The sequence below is a fragment of the Oncorhynchus gorbuscha genome, linkage group LG11 (genome assembly GCF_021184085.1).
Source record: "Oncorhynchus gorbuscha isolate QuinsamMale2020 ecotype Even-year linkage group LG11, OgorEven_v1.0, whole genome shotgun sequence".
NCBI classification, from domain to species: Eukaryota; Metazoa; Chordata; class Actinopteri; order Salmoniformes; family Salmonidae; genus Oncorhynchus; species Oncorhynchus gorbuscha.
This window is the reverse complement of record NC_060183.1, coordinates 77,252,087-77,279,861: the sequence shown is the minus strand read 5'-3', so window position 1 is coordinate 77,279,861 and position 27,775 is coordinate 77,252,087. Positions and strand designations below refer to the sequence as shown.

The following is a 27,775-nucleotide window of genomic DNA, read 5'->3' as shown; positions in this document are numbered from 1 at the left end:
CCAGCAGTTGGCGAAGCTCAGTGATGTTTGTGGACTGGGCATCTCAGAGACAGCTTTCACAATGCTGTCATCCAGATTTATCTCATCCAAGTACAGGATCGCAGACTTCCCAAAAGTGGCACTTGTCTCTGTTCAGCTTTGGTCCTGACTCTTTGATGGTCTGTAGCACTTTGCTCAGATTCCTGTCACGTTCTTCCTTATTTGCACCGTAGACCAGCATGTCATCCATCACGACGACTGTGCCCTCGTGTCCTCTCAGGAGCTTGCTCATCACCCTGGGAAAGATCTCTGGCGCGCGGTTTATTCCAAAAGGAAGGCACTTTTTGGGGGAAAAAAGTTTTGCCCATGCTGCAGAGGGCTATAGCAGTCCACTAATACAGGACTATTAAAGGCCCAGTACACAAGTTGTGTGATATTTTTGTTATATTGTGATTTTTCAGGCGGTACTGCCGCACCCTCAGCACCCCAGTTTCCCGTGGCTATGTCTGTCTGAGGAAGCGGCCAGATGAGTCTCACACTTAGGAGAACAATAGGTGAAACTGGTTAGACAGGTGTTGTCACATTCCTAACCACCCACTTGCTCATGAGATTGGCCACCAAAATAACTATTTGGTGGAGGGTGTGATTTTATTAGAGGGCTAGTCTGTAATTTAAATGTCAGTTGGTTGTTCGTTGCCTAGTCGTGTCACTGCAGCAAGCTGATGGCAACAGTTAGACCACAGGCCAACTCCCTGGCACACAGTGGCCACGTTCCAGGACGGTTTTATTACAGTCAAGCTGCACACGGCAACCAATGGCTGCGTGCTACATCATCATCTGTGCAGTCAGCATCAGATTGGGTGTGTTCCATAGCTAATGCGAGGCGATGCAACAACCAATGGTCGCATGCCAAGTCATCAACTGTGTCATCAACTGTGTCATCAACTGACAAATTGCTATAACATATGACGTGATTAGCTGATCCAGGCATTGTAAGATCTGTCAGGCGTCAGCCATGTCTAAGCATAGGAACTTGCCAATTACTACATCATTATGATGTGGTTAACTGATATGTGAAACACCCATCACATTTTTATAAATATATATATAATAATAATAACAAATAAATAAATAAATAAAATATTTTAAAAAATATATATATATTTTTTTAGATATCAAAATGTACCTTTACCAGTTGAATGTAATTTTTTGTTGTATTACTATCTTTCTGAAATATTGTAACAAAATATGCAATTTAGACAATATCCATTATCCATCAATATCCATTATACATCAATATCCATGATACATCAATATCCATGAAACAAAAATATCCATTATCCATCGATATCCATTATCCATCGATCCATCAAAAATATCCACTATCCATCAATATCCATTATCCACGATCCATCAATATCCACTATCCATCAATATCCATTATCCACGATACATCAATATCCATTATCCACGATACATCAATATCCATTATCCACGATACAGCAACATCCATTATCCACGATACAGCAACATCCATTATCCACGATACAGCAACATCCATTATCCACGATACAAAAATATCCATCACATCACTGTTCCTAAGGCCGGCATTGAAAATAATAATTTGTTCTTAACTGACTTGCCTAGTTAAATAAAGGTCAAATAAAATCTATTATCCATGATACAAAAATATCCATGATACATCAATATCCATTATCCATCAATATCTATTATCCATGATCCATCAATATCCATTATACATCAATATCCATTATCCATTATACATCCATATCCATTATCCATTATACATCCATATCCATTACATCCACAACCGTTAGGATGTTACTGATATCATATAATGAAAAGAGAGAAACCAATTATGAAAGTTAGCTTTACAAAGAAAATGCTATTACGATACGATTTAAGGCGCATGTTTTACAAAAACGTTGTTACACTGCCTGTCCCAGTCACCTCAAGGCACTTTCATTTGGTTAACATATAATCTTCATAACTAATACTGGGTAACTGCTGTGAGTGGAAGAAAACAAGTTCTAAAAGACAAATTCTGTGAGTCCTTTCTAAAAGACATGCTCAGAAATACTTCAAAAAGTAGAGTCGCAATTCAACGGCTCAGACACAAGAGGTATGTGGCAGGGTCTACAGTCAATCACGGATTACAAAAAGAAAACCAGCCCCGTCGCGGACCAGGATGTCTTGCTCCCAGACAGACTAAATAACTTCTTTGCTCGCTTTGAGGACAATACAGTGCCACTGACACGGCCCGCTACCAAAACCTGCGGACTCTCCTTCACTGCAGCCGAAGTGAGTAAAACATTTAAATGTGTTAACCCTTGCAGGGCTGCAGGCCCAGACAGCATCCCCAGCTACATCCTCAGAGCATGCGCAGACCAGCTGACTGGTGTGTTTACAGACATATTCAAATCAATCCTTATCCCAGTCTGCTGTTCCCACATGCTTCAAGAGGGCCACCATTGTTCCCAAGAAAAGCGAAGGTAACTGAGCTAAACTACTACTGCCCCATAGCACTCACTTCCGTCATCACAAAGTGCTTTGAGAGACTAGTCAAGGACCACATCACTTCCACCCTACCTGACACCCTAGACCCACTCCAATTTGCTTACCGCCCCAATAGGTCCAAAGATGACGCAATCACACTGCTCTAACTCATCTGGACAAGAGGAGTACCTATGTGAGAATGCTGTTCATCGACTACAGCTCAGCATTTAACACCATAGTACCCTCAACTCATCATCAAGCTCGAGACCCTGGGTCTCAAACCCGCCCTGTGCAACTGGGTACTGGACTTCCTGATGGGCCGCCCCCAGGTGGTGAGGGCAGGTAACATCTCCACCCCGCTGATCCTCAACACTGGGGCCCCACAAGGGTGTGTTCTGAGCCCTCTCCTGTACTCCCTGTTCACCCACGACTGCGTGGCCATGCACGCCTCCAACTCAATCATCCAGTTTGCGGACGACATTACAGTGGTAGGCTTGATTACCAACAACGATGAGACGGCCTACAGGGAGGAGGTGAGGGCCCTCGGAGTGTGGTGTCAGGAAAATAACCTCACACTCAATGTCAACAAAACAAAGGAGATGATTGTGGACTTCAGGAAACAGCAGAGGGAGCACCCCCCTATCCACATCGACGGGATAGTAGTGGAGAGGGTAGTAAGTTTTAAGTTCCTCGGCTGACACATCACGGACAAACTGAATTGGTCCACCCACACAGACAGCGTTGTGAAGAAGGTGCAGCAACGCCTCTTCAACCTCAGGAGGCTGAAGAAATTTGGCTCGTCACCAAAAACACTCAAACTTCTACAGATGCACAATAGAGAGCATCCTGTCGGGCTGTATCGCCGCCTGGTACGGCAACTGCTCCGCTTACAACCTCCGCTTACAACCGTAAGGCTCTCCAGAGGGTATTGAGGTCTGCACAACGCATCACCGGAGGCAAACTACCTGCCCTCCAGGACACCTACACCACCCGATGTCACAGGAAGGCCATAAAGATCATCAAGGACAACAACCACCCGAGCCACTGCCTGTTCACGCCGCTATCATCCAGAAGGCAAGGTCAGCACAGGTGCATCAAAGCAGGGACCGAGAGACTGAAAAACAGCTTCTATCTCAAGGCTATCAGACTGTTAAACAGCCACCACTAACATACTGACTCAACTCCAGCCACTTTAATAATGTAAATTGATGTACAAAAATGTATCACTAGCCACTATATCATCTACTGCATCTTGCCATCTTTATGTAATACATGTATCACTAACCACTTTAAAACTATGCCACTTTTATGTTTACATACCCTACATTACTAATCTCATATGTATATGTATATACTGTACTCGATACCATCTACTGCATCTTTATGCTGTTCTGTACCATCACTCATTCATATCTTTATGTACATATTATTTATCCCTTTACACTTGTGTGTATAAAGTAGTAGTTGTGGAATTGTTAGGTTAGATTACTCGTTGGTTATTACTGCATTGTCGGAACTAGAAGCACAAGCATTTCGCTACACTCGCATTAACATCTGCTAACCATGTGTATGTGACAAATAAAAGTAGATTTGATGTTGCAATTGAAAGGTCATCGCCTCAGTGTTGCCAACTTAGCGACTTTGTCTCTATATTTAGCGAGTATTCAGACCCCTCTAGCGACACACTTTCAAAAAAGCGACAAGCGACAAATCTAGCGTCTCTTTCTGGTGTTATTGGAGACTCTGACGTGAAAGCACGTATCGTTCTTACTCTTCTCAACGAGCTGCGGGTGCTGCTGCCGTGGGCCCCACCCCTACCCAAAGAACTCACAGGCGGCCCAGTCCTCGCGCAGCAGTCCCTCCCATCTCCAGTCAGAGCAGGAGATGTTCACCCCTCCGTGTCCAGACTGCAAATGAATCGCGCATGCGGGAAGCCGCCGCTGACTGATCCTGCCCTGACTTCCATAAAAAAAATAATAACCTGAATTAGGGCCAGACTAGTTACCATAATTTTCTCACATTGCCATTGACGTTTTTTTCTATTGTCTCTTTTTGGTCCATGTAGATTGTATACAAAAAAGTGTAAAAAATGTTATGGTTAAAAATGTTCATGTTTTACTGTGACTTGTTGTAGGCTCCTAAGTGGACCATAAGGTCAAAAACCAAAACGAATTAAGAAAACTAAAGTAAAATAAAACAAAAAAAATCGAAGTAACTCCGCCAGAGTGTCTCTTTTGCCGGTCCCAAGCCCGGATAAAGGAGGATTGTAGGAATTGTGACATAAAAAAAAGCATGAATCGACAGAAGAAAGTTCGTTTGTAGTTCTAAACATATTTAGAGTGTTTTTTTTAACTCACTTTTTGTCTCTCCCACGACGTTATTCCTCTCCCTCCTACAGCGTCCATCACAATTACATGGCCAATTATGGAAATTAGGTGATGACGCCATTTAGCGACTTTTAGGACAGCCAATAGCTACTTTCCTTCCTTACTAAATCAGTATGAATGAGAAGGACATCACCTCCAGACAGGAGCAGCAGACCAGAGTTATTCATGAGACAGAAGAGATCTTTCAGACCAGTTCACCGTGTCAACAGCTATTGACCAACAGTAAATATCAAATCTGTAAATCATTTTTTTAAATGTAGATTTTTTTCATTTTACTCTAGATAGATTAAAGGGTTTTTTCCAAGAGATTCCTATAAGACATATTTACCAAATTTTACACAGATCTTGGCTGTAGTCATACAGTACCAGTCCCTCCTGCAGCAAATCACCCCCACAACATGATGCTGCCACCCCCGGGCTTCACGGTTGGGATGATGTTCTTCAGCTTGCAAGCCTCCCCCTTTTTCCTCCAAACATAACGATGGCCAAACAGTTCTATTTTTGTTTCTTCAGACCAGAGGACATTTCTCCAAAAAGTACGAGATTTGTCCCCCATGTGCGTTTGCAAACCATAGTCTGGCTTTTTTATGGCAGTTTTGGAGCAGTGGCTTCTTCCTTGCTGAGCAGCCTGTCAGGTGCTGTTGATATAGGACTCGTTTTACTGTCGATATAGATACTTTTGTACCGGTTTCCTCCAGCATCTTCGCAAGGTCCTCTGCTGTTGTTCTGGGATTGGTTTGCACTTTTTGCACCAAAGTACATTCATCGCTAGGAGACAGAAAGTGTCTCTTTCCTGAGCGGTGTGACGGCTGCTTGGTCCCATGGTGTTTATACTTGCGTACTATTGTTTGTACAGATGAACGTGGTACCTTCAGCCGTTTGGAAATTGCTCCCAAGGATGAACCAGACTTATGGAGGTCTACAAAAAAAAATCCTGAGGTCTTGGCTGATTTCTTTTGATGTCAAGCAAAGGTAGGCCTTGAAATACATCCACGATAAAACATCCAATTGACTCAAAAGATGTCAATTAGCCTATCAGAAGCTTCTAAAGCCAGGACATTTTCTGGAATTTTCCAAGCTGTTTAAAGGCACAGTCAATTTAATGTACTTCTGACCCACTGGAATTATAAAGTGAAATAATCTGCCTGTAAACAATTGTTGGTTAAATTACTTGTGTCATGCACAAAGTAGATGTCCTAACCAACTTGCCAAAACTATAGTTTGTTAACAAGAAATTTGTGGAGTGGTTGATAAACAAGTTTTAATGACTCCAACCTAAGTGTATGTAAACTTCTGACTTCAACTGTATATACATAAACTGTATGAAAATTATTTGATATTGTAAGCCATGAAATGTAGATGAAATATTTCTGCAATGAAAACTGACTCTATAACGGTACCCCCTGTATATAGCCTCGATATTGTTATTTTACTGCTGCTCTTTAATTATTTGTTACTTTTATTTCTTATTTAATAACACATATTTTTCTTAAAACTAAATGGTTGGTTAATGGCTTGTAAGTCAGCATTTCACTGTAATGTCTACACATGTAGTATTTGGCGCATGGGACAAAAACAATTTGATTTGATACACATAAAAACATGTTATGAACCTGGTGTGACATTGAAACTGTGCTCACACCTAGTGGAAATCAAGAGGAATTACCACACACAGATGCTTAATTTTTTTTTTTACCTTTATTTAACCAGGCAATTCAGTTAAGAACAAATTCTTATTTTCAATGACGGCCTGGGAACAGTGGGTTAACTGCCTGTTCAGGGGCAGAATGACAAATTTGTACCTTGTCAGCTCGGGGGTTTGAACTTGCAACCTTCCGTCTACTAGTCCAACGCTCTAACCACTAGGCTACCCTTCCTCCCCTTTACCTACATTGCTCTTTTTTATTAGACAGTAATATATACGTCCAATAAACAGACATTTAAAAGTAGGAATGTAAAGCACAAACAACTGGAAAGTTCTTCAAAAGCAGCTGTAGTGAGTCAAGCATCTTGAGGTTACCTGAAATAGATTAAAGCATATTTTCTCATTTATTTAGTTGAACTCAACATCATCGACAACATCATTATATCCTTCCTGTTTGGCCCTATCCGGGGGTATCATCGGATGGGGCCACAGTGTCTCCTGACCCCTCCTGTCTCAGCCTCCAGTATTCATGCTGCAGTAGTTTGTGTCGGAGGCTAGGTTCAGTCTGTTATATCTGGAGTACTTCTCCTGTCCTATCCAGTGTCCCGTGTGAATTTAAGTATGCTCTCTCTAATTTCTCCCTCTCTCTGAGAACCTGAGCCCTAGGACCATGCCTCAGGGCTACTGTTATGGGTGTAAGATGGCACAGTGAATGTTCATTACTGTTCATTACTCGCATCAATGCCTCTGTCTCGTCATTTAACGTTCAAACATGGTGTCAGAGTCGGATAACTACCGTAACCGTGCTTTCCGCAAATTAGAGTAACCTGTTCTGGTTTACCAAACAAATGCTTGTTTGAGTAAAATTTTGCCGGAATTGGCCTTAGCTAGAGTGAGTTTGCTAGTTAGCTTCAGTGTTGTTAGCACCGGTTAGACATGGCAGCGAACATTCCCCCACCCGCCGTTATGAAGCTCAGGGGGGATTGGAGCACGAACTGGGATACGTTTAGAGGTGAATGGGAGGACTATGCGCTAGCAACGGGACGTCTGGAAATGGACGATGACGCAGTGGCTGCCACTTTGAGGACTATAATGGGAACCGAATGCCGACACGTATACAAACACAACCTGAACCTAACAGCAGCTCAGCAAGGTAACGCTATAGCTATATACTCTTGAACATTACCTTAAGCCAGCAAAGAACGTCATCTACGAGCGTTATGTTTTCGGTTGTTACAAACAGGAGGACGGGGAGTCCATTGACAGCTTTGTCACTAGGTTAAGGAAAAAGGCCCTCATATGACATGTGACTATGGTGCTTGTAAGAGATGAACTGATCAGAGATAAGATTGTGCTTGGCATAACTGATGAGGGCACCCGCAGACGTTTGCTGAGAGAACGTGACCTGCCGCTGGTCTTGGCAGTGGAGACATGCCGTGCAGCAGAGCTTACTGATATACGGATGAGGTCCATGGAGCTAGAAAGGCAACATATGGACAATGTAAATTCTACGTTCAGGCAGCCAGTAAAGAAATTCCCCTTTGCCACAGCTAATGCTAATGCTACAGCCAACTCTGCAGTAGACAACCCCAATACATGCCGATATTGTGGCATTTCTCATGGACGAGGAAAAGAACATTGCCCAGCCTATGGAAAAATATGCAACTCCTGTGGTACAGCTAATCACTTCGCAAGGGTCTGCATGAAAAGCAAGAGAAAGGAGGGTAAAGTGCACTCCATGGAAACAAACACAGATGAAGGGAACAACAGCACAGAGGATATATATGCTAGCGAGTGCATAGGGGCAGTGAGGGAAAAAGGACAAAAGTGGTTTGTCACTCTGCTACTTAATAATAAACCACAGCAATGCCAGCTAGAGTCAGGGGCCACGTGCAACGTTGAGCCTTAAAGACAAGCTGAAACTGTATTCAGGCCAGTTCATGACCTCTTTAGGCCTGTTTGTGACAGTGTGTTTTACGTCGCCAGAAACACACCCTTGAGTTTGAAATAGTTGAGGCTGGTCAACAGCCATTACTGTCAGGTTCTACATGCGAGCGCCTTGGGCTTATTAACTTCACCATCCCAGCTGATCTTAACATTATAGACAAGTCCAGGCTGGGCCCCTGAGCAAGGCGACGCTCCTAAGCAAGTACCATGATGTCTTCAACGTACCGGTCGTGTCAGTTCCCGGGGAAGTCCACTTTGAGTTGGACGCAGCAATCCAGCCTGTCCAGTGTGCACCCCGCAATGTACCAGTGGCCATGAAAGCCGCTACGAAGGCTCAGCTTGACAAATACGAAGCAGATGGCCACATCATATCCATCACCGAGCCTACAGACTGGATAAGTAATATGCTTATCGTCAAGAAACCAGACAAGCTACGGATATGCATTGATCCTAAACACCTCAACCGGGCTCTGCGACGTTCACATTACATTATGCCCACGTTGGAGGATGTTCTTTACAAGCTCCCAAAGGCCAGAGTCTTCACGCTCGTGGATGCCAGAGATGCCTTCCTGCAGTACAAGCTCGATGAGCCCAGCAGCTACATTACCACCTTTTGGACACCCTGGGGCAGGAAGAGGTGGTTGAAGCTTCCGTTTGGTGTCTCTGTGGCTCCAGAGGTGTATCAGCGGAAACAGCAAGAGCTGTTGATGGGACTCGGTGGCGTGGAACCCATAGCAGATGACATCCTCGTAATGGGCTGTGGGGACAGTGATGAGGAGGCAGAATGTGACCATGACGCCAAGCTGCTGGCCCTGATGGTCAGATGCAGACAGGTCAAGCTAAGGCTAAGCATAAAAAAGCTTCAGTTTAAAGTGCCAGAGGTCCGCTTTCATGGGCACATCTTGTCCTCCACTGGATTGAAGGCGGATCCTGATAAAGTGAAGGCTGTCTTGGAAATGCCCCACCCATCTGACGTGAAGGGAGTGAAGGCAGATCCTGATAAAGTGAAGGCTGTCTTGGAAATGCCCCACCCATCTGACGTGAAGGGAGTGAAGGCAGATCCTGAGAAAGTGAAGGCTGTCTTGGAAATGCCCCACCCATCTGACGTGAAGGGAGTGAAGGCGGTCCTGATAAAGTGAAGGCTGTCTTGGAAATGCCCCACCCATCTGACGTGAAGGGAGTGAAGGGATCCTGAGAAAGTGAAGGCTGTCTTGGAAATGCCCCACCCATCTGACGTGAAGGGAGTGAAGGCGGATCCTGAGAAAGTGAAGGCTGTCTTGGAAATGCCCCACCCATCTGACGTGAAGGGAGTGCAGCGCTTCCTACCGCGGCTCTCTGAAGTGTGTGAGCCACTAAGGAGGCTCATGGACAAGGGCACCATGGCATTGGCTCCCAAAACATGATGCAGCGGTGAGGGAAATAAAACAACTGGTCACCCAGACACCTGTACTGCGATACTACAATGAGTCAAAACCTGTCACGATTCAGAGTGACTCAAGCCAGTATGGACTTGGCTGTTGCCTCATAAAGGAGGGCCAGCCTGTGGCATTTGTCTCTAGGGCATTCACCCCAACAGAGCAGAACTATGCCCAGATAGAGAAGGAGTGCCTCAGTATTGTGTTTGCATGCCAACGCTTCCACCACTACCTGTACGGGAGTGACAATATTACCACAGAGACAGATCACAAGCCCCTTATTGCTATATTCAGCAAGCCTCTCCTGAATGCCCCAAAATGACTGCAGTACATGCTACTGGCCCTACAAAACTACTAACTCAAGGTGGTGTATAAGCCAGGGCCAGAGATGTATGTGAGTGACACGCTCAGCATGGCTACTGCATCAGGCACTCACACACGCTCCATGCATGAACAACACGCAGTGTGCAGCTTACAAACAAAGCAAGTGGATGTTGAACACATCAACCAGGCTGACTACCTCAATGATACGGACCAGTGCCTTATACAAAATAGGACAGGAGGTGTCAATTCACTAACAAAACAAACCTAGTAATAATTTCCAACATGAACAGTTTATTTATTTATTTTCCTCAGGTAACAACACATTTTGATATTCTCTTCACTTTTATCTCTGTTAACAATCCCTGATAGGAAACCTACAGATTAAGTATTTTTGGTGGCTGGGACAGACGTCCGCAGCGTGAAGAGACATGGTGCTTGTCTGCGAGGACTGCGGGTTCCCGCACAGGCGTGTCACCTGACTGTCTAAGGGGAGTATTGATGGGTGAGGGAGCGGCCGACCTGTGATCCCCTGGCTCTTCGCCAGTGCCTCAGGCCCCATGTGACTTGCTGGGGTTCCGTCTTTTGTCATGCGACCCCCTTTGACCATCAGGGTTCTGAGTAGATGCTGGCTAAGCAATCCGAAGGTCAACCCTGTTACGACGGTACAGTGATCCATTCACTTCGACCAAGTAGGAGCGTGGTGCCATCTGGCTGGCCATAGAGGGCAAACTGAGCCTTGCAGTGTTTGATCGTTGTCTCTGCTAAGAGGTCGGGGAAGAGGTCAATCTCCCAAAAGTCTGAGTAATGATCGACTACCAGCAGAAAGTCTTTGCCACTGTGCTGGAAGAGATCTAGACTTACTATCTGTCAGGGGCGCATCGGTAGCTTGTGGGACATCATCGTCTCTCTCTGTTGCTCAATGGCATATTCATTGCAGATTGTGCATTTACTGACATAGTCTTTGATTTCACTCTGCATTCCTGGTCAATACAGTGTGTCACGTGCTTGTCTGTAGCAAGCCTCACCTCCTATGTGACTTGAGTGCACGTGCGCCAACATCTCAGGGCGTAGAGACCGGGGAATAACGACTCTCTGAATGACACTTGAATATTACTCCGTTTTGAACACTGAGCTCCTCTTTGATTGGCCAATATTCTCTGACGGCTAAAGCAGTTTCTTCCCTGCAGTTGGGCCAGCCCATCAGAATCACAGACCTCAATGCCTGGAGTTGCTCGTCCCTGTGTGCTGTCTGATTTATTAAAGGGAATATGATATGAGTGTAAAATGGCACAGTGATGCCATCTGTTGGTAAATGTTCATTACTGCAAATCATGTGTTTTACCAGTGTGATTGAGATACCCGGATGGATTGTGATGTACTGAACAAGACTGGTTACTCGCATCAATGCCTCTGTCTCATCATTTAACGTTCAAACAACTACCTGGCATGATGACTCCTTGCTGTCCCCAGCCCACCTGGCCGTGCTGCTGCTCCAGTTTCAACTGTTCTGCCTGCGGCTATTCACCGGATGTGCTACCTGTCGCAGACCTGCTGTTTTCAACTCTCTATAGACAGCAGGAACGGTAGAGATACTTCCAATGATCGGCTATGAAAAGCCAACTGATATTTACTCCTGAGGTGCTGACTTGCTGCACCCTCGACAACTAGTGTGATTATTATTGTTTGACCATGCTGGTCATTTATGAACATTTGAACATCTTGGCCATGTTCTGTTATAATCTCCACCCGGCACAGCCAGAAGAGGATTGACCACCCCTCATAGCCTGGTTCCTCTCTAGGTTTCTTCCTAGTTTTGGCCTTTCTAATGAGTTTTTCCTTGCCACCATGCTTCTACACTTGCATTGCTTGCCGTTTGGGGTTTTAGCCTGGGTTTCTGTACAGCACTTTGAGATATCAGCTGATGAAAGAAGGGCTATATAAATAAATGTGATTTGACACAGACAAGTTACCTACTATATTTGGGAAACAGGATTAACACAGAAAGATCTTGGCAAAATACAATGTATGTTTTTGTAGTACGAGTAGGCTGGTATATACAGTATCATCGGTAACAATTATGTACAAGCCACCTAGCTAATAAAATACTGGGGCTAGCTAGTTACATTTCAATCATAGCGATTGCCTAATTGAGGCGCAATAGAGTTCACTGGCGAATACCGGAAATAACTAAGCCAACGAACGAGAAATGGTGGAGGCTAACAGAATGAAGAGACATTTTTCCGAATAAACGCGGTGAGTGAAAAATGCATTTACATACTGGGTAGGGAGTGGGCTCTCATTCTACCGCTATACGACTTTGTATGCGTTTGTTGGCAACCTTGATATTTACTACGTTTTTGGAACGGATTCAGGGACAATCGAAAATGCAAAATACGATGGAGGATTGTGAAATGAAGGTTCGAGTCCTAGATAGCATCAACTGTTAAACAATGGATAAAGGACTTTTTAGTTCTTATGGTTAAAATGAGCAGAGCAGTATTCCACTCCTAGGGGACTTCAGTAGTGTGCTGAACCAATTTACACGTCCATTTCTAGTAACAAGACCCACCAGAACTAATAATACCACCTGACGCTTCAGATAGTGTGGGCAAGGCAAGTGTTGTTACTGATGTAGTGTAGAGGTCTACGTGGCACCGATTTCGGCACCTACAGCTATTCATACCGAAACCGCTGGCTTTCTGTCCGACTAATAAAATGTGCAAGGCTCACTCACCATGGTAGCCTGTGCGCGCGGTTTTTCAATGATTATCCATGTTTTTGATTGCACTTTGACTCACGTTGTTTGAGCGCCCTCCACTTTCCATTATCAGTATTTATTTTTCAGACACTGTAGTAAACTATAGTCTAATCATATTTTAAATGAATGTAATTGTTAAGGTAGCTGCCACGTTATTCCCCACATGCTTAGGTCGACTATTTAATTGAAACCACACATCTAGGCTACTAGGCGCACTTGATCTCGCACGGCCAGCTGGGAGAGTAGGCTACTGAAGTTGAAGCAGCGAATTCTGAGTGCATAATGCGACAAAGACGTGTTTTTAATACACTAGGTAGGCTAACAGCACACAAAGCAGAGATGCCCGTTTCCCAATCATTTGCGGGACAACAAAAACATTTTCACCCGTCTTCTCAGTCCGACCGCGCCGCAATGATCTCTATCCGGACTCGTAGGTTTCAAATGGTTGTGAGAATGTTATAGTTTATGTACATATTTATATCCATATTTGTAGTGCACAAATTAAACGTGTTTTTTTTCTTATTCATGGGAACTCCGTTGACTAGGCTTGATTGAATAGGACCCTCAGTCTGAACGCAAGTTGCTCCAGTAGTTCATAGTAAAGTGAATAATACTGATGAATGAAAATGTATAATGTTCAGAGTCAGCACATTGACAAAATCACAGGAGGAACAAGGAACAAGAAACTTCTCTCCAGACACCTATCCAATCGTTTTAGATTACTACAAGTGCCTATAAAAGGGGTAGGAATAGGGCTGTATGGGTTTATTTGAAAATGACAGATAACATAATATCACAACTGGTTTCTGCCTCCAGCAAAACTTCCTGTTGCAGTTTTCTCATTGGAAACCTCATTGACTCTATGTGATGTTCTATTACAGTGGGTTTGCAGGAGCCGGTGTCTTGTAGAAAGGGAAGGAAGAGGATACGCTGTTATAGAATGTATGGTATGTGAGCAGGTGAACTTGAATAAATGCCCATGTTAATTAGTAACTAACGTCTAGTTATTGCAATATCACACTATTCTAGTAAACCAGTAAGAGAAGGACAATCCCCTCCGGACAGGAGCAGCAGACCTGAGTTAGTCGTGAGACAGAGGATAACTTTCCAGACCAGTTCACCGTGTCAGCAGCTGTGAAGGGGGTCAAAGACTAACGGTAAAGATCAAACCAGAATATTAGTTATTGTGCACTCGACCTTCAGAGTGATTGTTCCCTAAGTGAAATATGCAATTACATGCTAAAACGTGACAATAGGATCTCGCAGCCTCATGCTTGCTCTGCACAACAATAATACCCATTGTAAAAGCCCATCTGAACTATCTTGGCTTAACGATAAGAATCTTTCACCATTTCCTACCGAAGTACCTCCTCACTAGGCACAGACTTCAGTTCTACGTCTACTTTGGATTAACATTTGTTTGAGTTGTCAACGAACCTTGAATTCAACGTGAAATCCACAACACATTTTCACCATGTCATTGGATTGAGGTTAGAAGTTGGATGAAAAAAGACTAAATGCCCTTACATTGGTAACTTTTTGCAAATCTAATCTGTTTTTCACATTGATTCAACGTCATCACATTGCTTTTTTTTTGTTGGTTGAAATGACGTGGAAGCAAACACACAGACTATTTTGATTCAAACAGTTTTTGCCTAGTGGGTCATGTTTTCAACTCACTGATCAACAATGGAGACACCTGTCCCTGAGCTGCTGCTGGCCACTCTAGAGGACAACCTGTGTGAAAAAAAACTAAAGAAGTTCAAATGGCACCTGGTCCAGGGTGTAAAAGGTTTCCCTCAACACATCCCAAAGGCTCGGCTGGACAAAGCCGACCACCAGGACACTGTGGATAAGATGGTGGAGACTTACGGCCTTGAGGGTGCAAAGATGATCACACTGGAGGTCCTGAAGAAGATGAAGCTGATTGATCTCACTAATATGTGGACAGAACCAGCAGGTTAGATGATTTAAAAACATATAAAGGGATAATAGATAGTCATATTGTGTTAGTATTGAAATGGCTATGGTCTGGCTCTGGCCTGTTTAAGAACTATAAGTTATACCCATTAGGGTATGTGATGTTCATGACAATATTATGATGCCATACAGTTAATGTGTTCAGAATGTATTGCCAAAATTCATGGTATCAATGTACGTACATTTAGTTGAATAAAGGTTTGGGGCTGGTGCTCCATTGTAATTTTAGCACGGCTGTGATGGTCGATGGTACTACATGGATAGCACCTTTTTATATATGACCTCAGCATGTGCTTAAAGCCATGCTAAAACCACCATGAATCACACAGCCTCTCTCTCCCCTCTCTCTTTCTCAGCCCGGAGTAGTCCAGCAGTGGTTCAGAAAGTCAGAGGTGAGCAATACAAATGAACACAACGGCTACGTTTGACACGTGGCATGTCATATTCTGTGAAGTGGTTTTCTGGTTGAGAACCAGATAAGACGTCTTGTTTTTTTTTCATGACAAAATCAAAACATCCTAGGAAGAATACTGCAAAGTTGCACCTTTTCATACAACGATTACAAAACCTGACCAAAAGACAACATAATGATGTCAAACACATGCAGTTATCATGACCATTATATAAATAACTAGTGGCACTGTGCCCTGCGGGCAGTCAGGCATCTGATTAATGCAATTTCATCTGATGACTAACCATAAAAAAAATATATTTTAAAAATATGACTGAAATTACCACAGAATCTTCAACTCAATAACCCGTCTACTAATAAACTATGGTCAACTTCCTGTCTATTTGAAATGTAATGATTATTTTGCTTATGATCATGTGTTGAGCTATTCAATTGTCATAGACAATTATTTTGTTGCAAATGCAACTGTGACCATGTAAACAATTGTTAGGCTACTCATTTGAAATCCTCAGGTGGACACCTTGTGTGACCAATAGTCTGTGTGAGACCTGGCACAGTAAAATAATTTTGTTGCAAAAGCGACTGCCTCCCATACTATCACAGGTGTGTAGAATCTGTAGAAAAGCTTTTCTTGTGCCGAGTTGCGGTAGCTCAAAGTCCTGAAATCGGATCTTTGGGCTTCGTTTGGATGGCACATGGGAGTTACCACAGGTTATGTTGATGAGTCCTAGCTTTTACCTGGGCCATTTCCCATATTGGCCTAGAACATATTATCTACACTACAGGCTTATCAGTTTTGGAAACCAAATCTAGCCAAGGCTACTTATTAGCCTACTGTCTGGAATTTATCTGGCGTTGGCCTGCAAATGTGATCAAAGATGCATGTGTTTTATTATAGACTAAAAGTGTAAAGAATAAACTGAATCTATCTTTGTTTTCCCTTGCAATTGAAGATGAACTGAAATCGTACCTAAAGAAGAAGTATGACCAAATATATGAGGGGACATCAAAGAAAGGGGATTTTGTCTATCTAAACAAGATCTACACTGAGCTTTACGTGATAGATGGGGCCATGGGAGGGGTCAGTGGTGATCATGAGGTCAGATGTCTGGATTCCAGAACACCAGCCACAGAAGAGACTGTTAAGCTCAGTGAAATATTCAAACCCCAGCCTGATCAGAAGAAACGAATCAGAACAGTGCTTTCACTGGGCATCGCTGGCGTGGGAAAAACTGTCTCTGTACAGAAGTTTATTCTCGACTGGACAGAAGGAAAGGAGAACCAGGACATTGACTTCATCATTCCACTTCCTTTTCGCCAAATCAATAAAATAAGAGAGGAAGACTGCAGTCTGATTGACCTGCTTCATCAGTTCTTCCCCTTCATGGAACCAATCGATACTCTGGAGGAAGGTTTTAAGGTTCTGTTCATCTTTGATGGTCTGGATGAGAGTCGGCTCCCTCTGGCCCTTAATCATAATAAAGATGTGGCTAAAGACACAAAAACAGCCCCGCTGGACGTCCTGATCACAAACCTCATCACAGGACAGCTCCTCCCTTCTGCTCTCATCTGGATAACCTCCCGACCTGCAGCAGCCAATCAGATTGATCGAAACTACATCCACCAGTGGACCGAGATACGAGGTTTCAATGACCCTCAGAAGGAGGAGTACTTCAGGAAGAGATTCTGTAATGATGACCAGGCCTACAGAATCATCAACCATATAAAGTCTTCAAGGAGCCTCCACATTATGTGTCACATACCAGTGTTTTGTTGGATTTCAGCCACTGTTCTGAATGATATCCTGGGTAAAACAAAGAGTGGAGAGATGCCAAAGACTCTGACTAAAATGTACGAACACTTCCTGCTCTGCCAGACTGATAAAATGACAGAACAGAAGTATCCCACAGGTAGTAAAAACGCTGTCCTTCAACTTGCAAAACTAGCATTCTGTCAACTGCAAAAAGGACAATTGATTTTCTATGAGAAAGACCTGCGAGAGAGTGGTATTGACATTGAGGTGGCTATAGTGTACTCGGGTGTGTGCACTGAAATATTTCTGGAGGAGGAGAAAGTTTTTAGCTTTGTGCATCTCAGTGTTCAGGAGTTCCTTGCAGCTCTATATGCTTACCACTGTCACACAACAGACAACAACAATGTACTTCTCCCAAAGCTGACAAGGAAACATTCAATATTTTGTTTTGAATGTATTCCACAGTCTTGGAAATCTGTGTTTGACTTACATAAGACGGCAATCGACAAAGCCTTAGAGAGCCAGAATGGACACTTGGACCTTTTCCTCCGCTTCCTGCTTGGTCTTTCACTGGAGTCCAATCAGAGACTCCTGAGTGGAATCCTACCAGAGACAAAGGACAGAGAGGACATTGAGAAAACAGTCAGCTACATCAAGGAGAAAATCCGAGAGGACCTTTCTCCAGAGAAGAGCATCAACCTGTTCCACTGTCTGAGTGAGCTGAAGGATGAGTCTCTGGTGCTGGAGATCCAGAGCTATCTGAGATCGGGGAGTCTGCCAGTGAATAACCTGTCACCTACACAGTGGTCAGCACTTACCTTTGTGTTAATGACATCTGAGGAAACTCAAGAGGTGTTTGACCTGAAGAAATACATCAGATCAGAGGAGGGCCTCCTGAAGCTGTTGGCAGTCATCACCTCCTGCAGGTGTGCTCTGTAAGTAGGCTACTAAAGTTAAAGTTGATCTTTGTATATCCCAGGGATTTATATATTTTGGTCTCCATAAAATCATCAAATGTTATTTGTCACATGCGCCACATACAACAGGTGTAGACCTTACAGTGAAATGCTTACTTACAAGCCCTTAACCAATAATGCAGTTTTAAGTAAATAAAATAAAACGTTTTTTTTAAAGTAACAAATCATTAAAGAGCAGCAGTAAAATAACAATAGCGAGGCTATATACAGGGGGTACCGGTACAGAGTCAATATGCTGGGGCACCAGTTAGTCAAGGTCATTGTGATAATATGTACAGAGTTAAAGTAACATTTTCACGTTTGATTTTCTCTTTCCAAAGTATAATTGAATTGCACCATCCTTGCTAATTTCAAGTGCTTGGCCACCAGACGGGTAATGACATGGATATGCCATTCAAAATGTAAACATCTAAAGCAGACACCTCCATCAGAGAGGGGCGGCAGCGTAGCCTAGTGGTTAGAGCGTTGGACTAGTAACCGGAAGGTTGTGAGTTCAAACCCCCGAGCTGACAAGTTCGTTCTGCCCCTGAACAGGCAGTTGACCCACTGTTCCCAGGCTGTCATTGAAAATAAGAATGTGTTCTTAACTGACTTGCCTGGTTAAATAAAGATAAAATTAAAAAAGAGAGTGATAGATCCTCAGTAGACAATGGACCTGATCGGACAGCTCAGAGCTTCTGCTCTTTTCTGTCCATTAAAAAAAACAAATGGATTGGTGAGATGGAACAGAGTAGGGAGAGTGATAGATCCGGGAGGGATACTACTACTTTATTCAACGGTTGGGTCTAATCTTGCACGCTGATTGGTTAAAACCGCATTCCAGCCAGTGTCTATACCAGAAGTTATCACCGGCTAAAACTATGACGTTAAAATGCCTATTTACTCTGTTCCATCTCACTGCGCAATCCACTGACTCATCAGCTCAACCAGACACTCTGTTCCATCTCACTGCGCAATCCACTGTCTCATCAGCTCAACCAGACAAGTATAAACTTGATCTCCCATTTCTTTTAAACTAGCTCAGAGCTTCTGCTCTTTTCTGTCCATTAAAAAAAACCAAATGGATTGGTGAGATGGAACAGAGTGGGAGAGTGATAGATCCGGGAGGGATACTACTACTTTATACAACGGTTGGGTCTAATCTTGCACGCTGATTGGTTAAAACCGCATTCCAGCCAGTGTCTATACCAGAAGTTATCACCGGCTAAAACTATGACGTTAAAATGCCTATTTACTCTGTTCCATCTCACTGCGCAATCCACTGTCTCATCAGCTCAACCAGACAAGTATAAACTTGATCTCCCATTTCTTTTAGACTAGCAATTGGTTTTCAGTAGCGGAGATTTGTAAAACACTTGTGGTCTGTCTCTCTGACATTTGCAACATTGTTTCAATATTGAAATTCGATCTCCAGCTGTCCCATAGTAATGAATGTGTCAGGGCGAGACAGACAGGCAAGCAGCTTTTCTCAGGTAGTTGAAATCATGAATTAGCATAATTTTTATTGATATATAACATTTACGAGGAAATGTCAATAGAAAACAGGTAAGACGAAACGAAGTGCAGCTAGTTTGCAGTCTTTCCAGCTTCAGTTTGAAGTGACTGTGTTAACGTAGACTCACCCCATTCCGTACAAATGTGCACAACCGCAACATTCAAACGAGGCTACAAAGAAAACTAATGGGACTGTAGCGACTGTGTTGACGTCCAAATCGGGGGTGTGAACTACGTTTCAATTCAAGCGTTGATAGACATGGTAATGGCTTTATAGAATTGGAGAAAAGTTGAAAAAACTGACCCTCCATTACATCTTGAAGTGTCTTGTCGTAACGTACAGCATGCATAAAGCAACTATTTCTGTCTTACAATCTCTCTCCACCAGGTGTAGCACTTCTCTCATCCTTTAAAAACAACATTTTAGAGGCGATAAGGTTATAAGTTGGACAACTCGAGTGAAAAAAAAGCCATTTTCCCACACGACATCTCTCCTTCTCACTATCACGCATTAGTTTCGCTTCCCCACCCGCCATTTTTAAAAAGACCCGACAGGGCTAATTGCCTGCTTGAATTATGCCGAAACGGGCAGCATTTAGGTCATGTAATTGATTCTGCTGGAAAGGGGAGAAATTGTGCTTTACAATGGTATTGACATTACAGTTGATCTGGAAGTATTACGTTTTTGGGGCGCTAAAATAAGGGCAATTGTACGGACCAAGGCGATATATGAGTTTACGTTAGTTATGTTGTTGGCTAGCTCCTCTTAACAACAGTGTCCTGATGCGAGCACACATTTTCTGTGCCAGGTGAAATCGCGCCTCATCAGCTCATTGTTATGGATGTATCCAAATAAATGTCTCAAGAAAACAGTTAAACAAATGCAATTGCAGCTGCTGTTGTTATTCTGGCTACACTGTTTGACGTGACTGTATGTTAGCCGTAGTTGGCTAGCTGGCAAGCAAAGGATAAGGACATTGCCAGCCAGTATGGCAATGGAGCATAAAGACTGATCGGCTGGGTCGCGTCCATAGATACAGAACATAAAGACTGATCGGCTGGGTCGCGTCCATAGATACAGAACATAAAGACTGATCGGCGTCCATAGATACAGAACATAAAGACTGATCGGCGTCCATAGATACAGAACATAAAGACTGATCGGCCGAACATAAAGACTGATCGCGTCCCATAGATACAGAACATAAAGACTGATCGGCCGGGATCAGAACATAAAGACTCCATAGATACAGAACATAAAGACTGATCGGCCGGGTCGCGTCCATAGATACAGAACATAAAGACTGATCGGGGTCCGGATACAGAACATAAAGACTGATCGTCCCATAGATACAGAACATAAAGACTGATCGGCCGGGTCGCGTCCATAGATACAGAACATAAAGACTGATCGGCCGGGTCGCGTCCATAGATACAGAACATAAAGACTGATCGGCCGGGTCGCGTCCATAGATACAGAACATAAAGACTGATCGGCCGGGTCGCGTCCATAGATACAGAACATAAAGACTGATCGGCCGGGTCGCGTCCATAGATACAGAACATAAAGACTGATCGGCCGGGTCGCGTCCATAGATACAGAACATAAAGACTGATCGGCCGGGTCGCGTCCATAGATACAGAACATAAAGACTGATCGGCTGGGTCGCGTCTCTTGCAACCAAACCGATAGAACGAACGACCAGCCGGCTCAGGTAGCAACCCTAGATTTTGTGTCTGGACTATATCTCGTGGAAGGATGAAATAGTATTAATAAATATATCAAAATAACGTTTTTAATGAAAATATGTAAATTATTATTTTAATATGTTGGTAACCCGTTGTATATAAGTGATAATGCCCTTGAAGCCGATGTTTGGAGGATATATTGGCACGGTTTGCCTAACAACACTCGTGCCAATATGTCCCCGCAACACCGGCTTCTCTGGCATCATCACTTAAATACAAGACACCTCCATCAGAGAGGGATAGATCAGAGAGGGATAGATCAGAGAGGGATAGATCAGAGAGGGATAGATCAGAGAGGGATAGATCAGAGAGGGATAGATCAGAGAGGGATAGATCAGAGAGGGATAGATCAGAGAGGGATAGATCAGAGAGGGATAGATCAGAGAGGGATACGACGACCATATAAGATGTTTTAAACACAAAATAGTTGATAATAGAGGAGCCAATACTGCCATGTGATTTGATGTATAGCATTGTTGAAAATAAACGTTTCATTCTGCTTCAGTGTCCCCCTCCCCACTCAGACCACTCCGACAGTCCTAGCGAAATTCAAAATTCTTGCTTGAGAAATTGCTTTTGCTAAGAAGCTATTAGTTTATTTTTTTAAACATTTTGATTGAAAACATTCACAGTAAGGTACTTAATTGTTACCCAGAAATGATTTGATAATGAGGTCAAAACTGCTGCATTGGACCTTTAATGCATACATTTACATTTATGAGAAAGAGTTATGCAATTTAACATGTTTGTCATTCTGTGAAAAACATTCTTCTCCAGACTAGATAGCTGTAACCTTACAGCAAGATGCTGTGAAATGTTGGCAAAAGCTATTGGCTCAAACTCCTCTTACATGAGAGAGCTGGACCTGAGTGACAATGACCTACAGGATTCAGGAGTGAAACTGCTCTCTGCTGGACTGAGGAGTCCAATCTGCAAACTGGAGACACTAAGGTGAATATTTCTAGACTTGAATTGGGCTCTGTTTATTTGTTCAATTGTGCTTTCTTTGTTCTTTTATTTATTTTTTAGACTGAATAGATGTAACCTCACAAAGAACTGCTGTGTAGCATTGGCCTCAGCTCTGACTCCGAGGTCAAACACCTCACACCTAAGGAAGCTGGACCTGAGTGACAACAATCTACAAGACTCAGGGGTCCAGAAGCTTTCTGATAGACTGAATGATCCACAATGTAAACTGGAGACACTGGGGTCAGTTGCTTTGGGTTATATGGGGCAATTTTCTCAGACCTTCTAGCTAATGTCTGTAGCTATTATAATTATAAAGTGTTCTCAATGTAGGCTTGAATAAAACGTTATCAAGCCTTTGGTTTATACCTGTGAACTGAAGAAGAGTTTTGGGAAGATTTGATGATAGCAACTGTTTCCACAGGTTGTCACTCTGCGGAGTCACCGAGAAAGGCTGTGCTTATCTGGCTTCAGCTCTGAGGTCAAACCCCGACCACCTGAAAGAGTTGGACCTGAGCTACAATCACCCAGGAGATTCAGGAGTAAAGCTGCTCTCTGCTGGACAACATACAGTCAGGTGGGTCACAGCAATGCATACTGTGAAATGGGTGATAAACACTAATATTACAAAATCTTAATTAGGTGCATTCTCTGCTCTTCTCTTACTAGGTTTCACCCTGGGGGAGAATACTGGTTCAGCGTTAGATGTAAGTGTGTTGGTGACTTTGCTCCCAGTCTGCATGTTAGCGCTGGATTAAAATTATACTAAGAAAGAGCTCTGTGCTTGATTACATCGAAAAAGCTACATAAACATTAGGAACACCTTCCTAATATGGAGTTGCACCCTCCCCATTTGCCCTCACAACAGTCTCAATTTGTCAGTGCATGGACTCTACAAGGTGTCAACATACTGGCCCATGTTGACTCCAATGCTTCACCCAGTTGTCAGTTGGCTGGACGTCCTTTGGGTGGTGGACCATTCTTGATACACACGGAAAACTATTGAGCGTGAACAACCCAGCAGCGTTGCAGTTCTTGACACAAACCAGTGCGCCTGGCACCTACTACCTACCATACCCTGTTCAAAGACACTGAAATATTTTGTCTTGCCCATTCATCCTCTGAATGTCACACATACACAATCCATGTCTCAGGTGTCTCAAGGCTTAAAAATCCTTCTTTAACCTGTCTCCTCCCCTTCATCTACATGGATTGAAGTGGATTTAACAAGTGACATCAATAGCATTCACCTGGTCAGTCTGTCATGGAAAGGGCAGGTGTCCTTAATGTTTTGTATACTCAGTGAACAGAAATATAAACACAACATGTAAAGTGTTGGTCCCATGTTTCATGAGCTGAAATAAAAGATCCCAGACATGTCCCATACGCACATAAAGCTTATTTCTCTCAAATTTTGTGCACAAAGTTGTCTACATCTCTGTTAAAGCATTTCTCCTTTGCCAAGATAATCCATCCAGTTGACAGGTGTGGCATATCAAGAAGCTGATTAAACAACATGATCATTACACAGGTGCACCTTGTGCTGGAGACAATAAAAGGCCACTCTAAAATGTGCAGTTTTGTTACACCACATAATGCCACAGATGTCTCCAGTTTTGAGGGAGCGTGCAATTGGCATGCTGACTGCAGGAATGTCCACCAGAGCTGTTGCCAGATAATTGAATGTTCATTTCCCTACAATAATTTGGCAATACGTCCAACCGGCCTCACATGATAATGCAATTCCAATTCCTGGAAGCTGAACCTGTCCTAGTTCTTCCATGACCTGCATACTCACCAGATATGTCACCCATTGAGCATGTTTGGGTGGCTCTGGATTGACATGTACGACAGCATGTTACAGTTCCCGCCAATATCCAGCAACTTTGCACAGCCTTTGAAGAGGAGTGAGACAACATTCCACAGGCCACAATCAACAGCCGGATCAACTCTATACAAAGGAGATGTGCCATGCGGCATTAGGCAAATGATGCTCACACCAGATACTGACTGGCCCCTACTTTTTTAAAGGTATCTGTGACCAACAGATGCATATCTGTATTCCCAGTCATGTGAAATCCATAGATTAGGGCCTAATGAATTCATTTCAATTGACTGATTTCCTTATATGAACTGTAACTCAGAAAAATTGTTGCCTGTTGCGTTTATATTTTTGTTCAGTACAAATTCATTTTTCATCTTAAATGCCCATTTAGTTAGGCAATTTATGTTAATAATTCATAGGACTACAATCTCATTTGATAAAATAGATATGCCTAATTTTTAAGTTCTCAATTGGCTTGATTTAGTTGCAACACAATGAAGTGGACAGTGCTTTACTTTAAAGGTTACATTTCCCTAGCGCCATCCCTTGACTGAAACAGGTGGTGGGGCTACTGTTTTGTTGTTTTTCCAATCCCAGACTGTTGTTTTAAATGTGCAGTCCGTAATTAAAAAATCAACCAAACGGCTGTCCGGCATCTTTTTGGGGGGGGTGAAACAGCTACGGGATGGGGCTGGAGAAACCACTCTCAAATAGACCGGAGATATTGATTAAAGGATTGACCGTCCATGAGATCAAAATGATCATTTTAATTAACCATGTTTTGAAGCTATCATGTTTTTATTTGATTTATTTTGTACAATTACTAATTATGGACTTAATAATTGTACAAAAGTATTAAGTCCAAAAATGGATGTACCAATTCTAGATTGCCCCTTGAAGACTAATGATTAATGTCCACTGTATCAGTATGCATTTTAATAGAGCACAGTTTAAATTACTTGCTTACACTTTACATCGTTACGTGAATATTGATCACTTTTTTTTCCTTCATTCCCGACCAGATGCCTGTAACCTCACACTGGACCCAAACACAACATTCAGAAATCTATCTTTGTCTGAGGAGAACAGGAAGGTGACATGGGTGACCACGAAGCAGCCATACCCTGATCACCCTGAGAGATTTCACGACTATGCACAGGTGCTGTGTAGAGAGGGTCTGACTGGCCGCTGCTACTGGGAGGTCGAGTGGAGTGGGAATAGGGTTGAAATAGGTATGACATATAAAGGAATCAGCAGAAGAGGACAGATAGATGACTGTGTTTTGGGACACAATGACAAATCCTGGTGTCTAGATTGTGATGGTAACCAATACACTGCCTGGCACAATGATGAGGACACTGTCATATCTGTCTCCTCTCGCTCCAACAGAGTAGGAGTGTCTCTGATTTGGTCGGACGGCAGTTTGTCCTTCTATAGCATCTCTTCTTCTAACACGTTGACACACCTGTACACATTCCATACCAAATTCACCGAGCCCCTCTATCCAGGGTTTAATATTACAAACAACTCTTCAGTGACTTTGTGTCATAGATACCGAATGAGAAGTTCCCAGGCTCAATTTCCACCGTATATAGGCAAGAGCCTGATACACTATGCAACAGAGTGAGACTTGAAAGGAGCGCACCTTAAAATGGTGGTGGTGGGAGAGAGAACCTGCTACAGTTGTTTAGATGGGATTTTGAAAATGAAGATTCTGAGTTTATAAAGTGAAAACGATGATTCATTCTAAGATGCATACTTTCACATATAATTCAGTTGTGCATTCGGACAGGAGTCCTGCATTCGGACACGAGTCCTGCATTCGGAGAAATGTTCCAAAAAGCGGAATCTGCATTGATTACCATGGAGAGTGGATGTTCCTATTCCGCTTTGTCCGGTGGAGCGGGCCAGAGGATCCTTTCAAGTCCTGTTTTGAGGCCTTGTGAAACCAGAGGGTTCCAGAGAGCCGGCTGGGTGGAGGAGCACTATCTGTTGGATGTAGGCCCACAGGCGTTCCCTCTCCTCTGTGTAGTTGTAAGTCGCTCTGGATAAGAGCGTCTGCTAAATGACTTAAATGTAAATGTAAATGTAGTTCCAGTTACACTCTAACTGGAATGTCAGCTGCAGGATAGCAAAACTAGGGGCTTGTGGAATGTCAGCTGCAGGACAGCAAAACTAGGGGCTTGTGGAATGGAATGTCAGCTGCAGGACAGCAAAACTAGGGGCTTGTGGAATGGAATATCAGCTGCAGGACAGCAAAACTAGGGGCTTGTGGAATGGAATGTCAGCTGCAGGACAGCAAAACTAGGGGCTTGTGGAATGTCAGCTGCAGGAATGGTGGAATGGAATGTCAGCTGCAGGACAGCAAAACTAGGGGCTTGTGGAATGGAATGTCAGCTGCAGGACAGCAAAACTAGGGGCTTGTGGAATGTCAGCTGCAGGACAGCAAAATTAGGGGCTTGTGGAATGGAATGTCAGCTGCAGGACAGCAAAACTAGGGGCTTGTGGAATGACGGAAGCTATACTGTTACACACACAAAACATGAAACAATACAAGAACGCCATTAGACAAGGACAGAACTACATGCCTTTTTAAAAATGTACACGCAGCCTACATATCAATGGATGCACACTTTTCCATTGATTCTATTGGATTTAGTCTATTCCGGTGAATCTTTTGGTTCTTATAGACTGTATTATACAGTCTCTTATGAACATCATGAAGTTGTACTTGTTTCATCAGTCACTAGTACTCTGGTCGTTGTCTTTGCTGGGGACATCACATTTCTCCTCTGGGGATGAATTCATCTCCCGTTAACAGACGTTCCATTTCTACAATTACGCAAGATTTTAGTTCTGGGTTAGGGATGAATTCATGTAACAGGACTGTGTCCATGTCCATCTCAGATTCTATCTGGTGAGTGCAATTTGATTACCTGTTTGTTGTGAATAAAAATGCCTGACCAAATGGAAGGGTTGAACTATCCAGGGAAACTTAAATAGATTTAGCAATAGGACATTTTTTTTGGTATTACACGACACTTGATGTGATGTCACAGAGGACAAAACAATCTATTTGAAAAATGTCTATTTCTTTTGTTCTGTTTATCTGAAATAAATCACATTTAACAATGTAATCAAGTCTCAAGTAGTGATTTTCTACTGAAAGAAAATAAAGGCCTATAGATGCAGTAAAGAGGTCAATGGAACACAGACCGTTGGGGGATAGAAGGACGGCAGACAGGCAAACAGTAAACAAATCTGATCTAACAAGGTGGATCGTCATCAAATCTGTCATGATTGGTGTATTTTAACAGGCCCACGATGTAGTTACTAAAGTCAGATTTGGATATATCTGGCTGTTTTAGCTGCATAACATTTAGAAGTTGTCCCTATTCAGGTTTAGAAGAAGTGCCTGCTAAATGCTAACTCCTGTTCATATAATTTAAGCTGGTAGCATAGCTAGCATATCTGTGGTGGTAGTCAGTTGTTTTTAACTGTAATGCAGCTGATTGGTCACTATGACATGAACATATATTGGGTTTAACATCCATACAAGCATTATTTTGAGGTCAAATCAGAGTATATGTGTATTTCACACTATATTACACTAAATGTAGGATCATTTTGCTGAGGGGCAATCAGGA

General features: G+C 43.0%; 1 protein-coding gene across 7 annotated transcripts; it reads left to right on the top strand.

Annotated features, from left to right (window-relative positions):
* The first annotated feature begins 12,249 nt into the window (after window positions 1–12,249).
* Window positions 12,250–25,964, top strand: LOC123989498 (NACHT, LRR and PYD domains-containing protein 3-like). Of its 7 annotated transcripts, none has more exons than XM_046290557.1 (11): window positions 12,251–12,467; window positions 13,854–13,919; window positions 14,002–14,129; window positions 14,621–14,932; window positions 15,309–15,344; window positions 16,318–18,052; window positions 22,115–22,288; window positions 22,367–22,546; window positions 22,728–22,880; window positions 22,973–23,010; window positions 25,151–25,964. In XM_046290557.1, exons 4-11 carry the CDS (start codon window positions 14,662–14,664, stop codon window positions 25,753–25,755), a joined length of 3,192 nt encoding a protein of 1,063 aa, XP_046146513.1. In that variant the 5' UTR covers window positions 12,251–12,467; window positions 13,854–13,919; window positions 14,002–14,129; window positions 14,621–14,661; the 3' UTR covers window positions 25,756–25,964. The 7 variants fall into 7 exon arrangements, with proteins under 7 accessions (XP_046146515.1, XP_046146513.1, XP_046146511.1 ...); XM_046290555.1 differs by having other exon boundaries at window positions 12,252–12,467; window positions 14,337–14,932; XM_046290559.1 differs by having other exon boundaries at window positions 12,250–12,467; window positions 14,002–14,932; window positions 16,318–18,043.
* The last annotated feature ends 1,811 nt before the right edge of the window (window positions 25,965–27,775 follow it).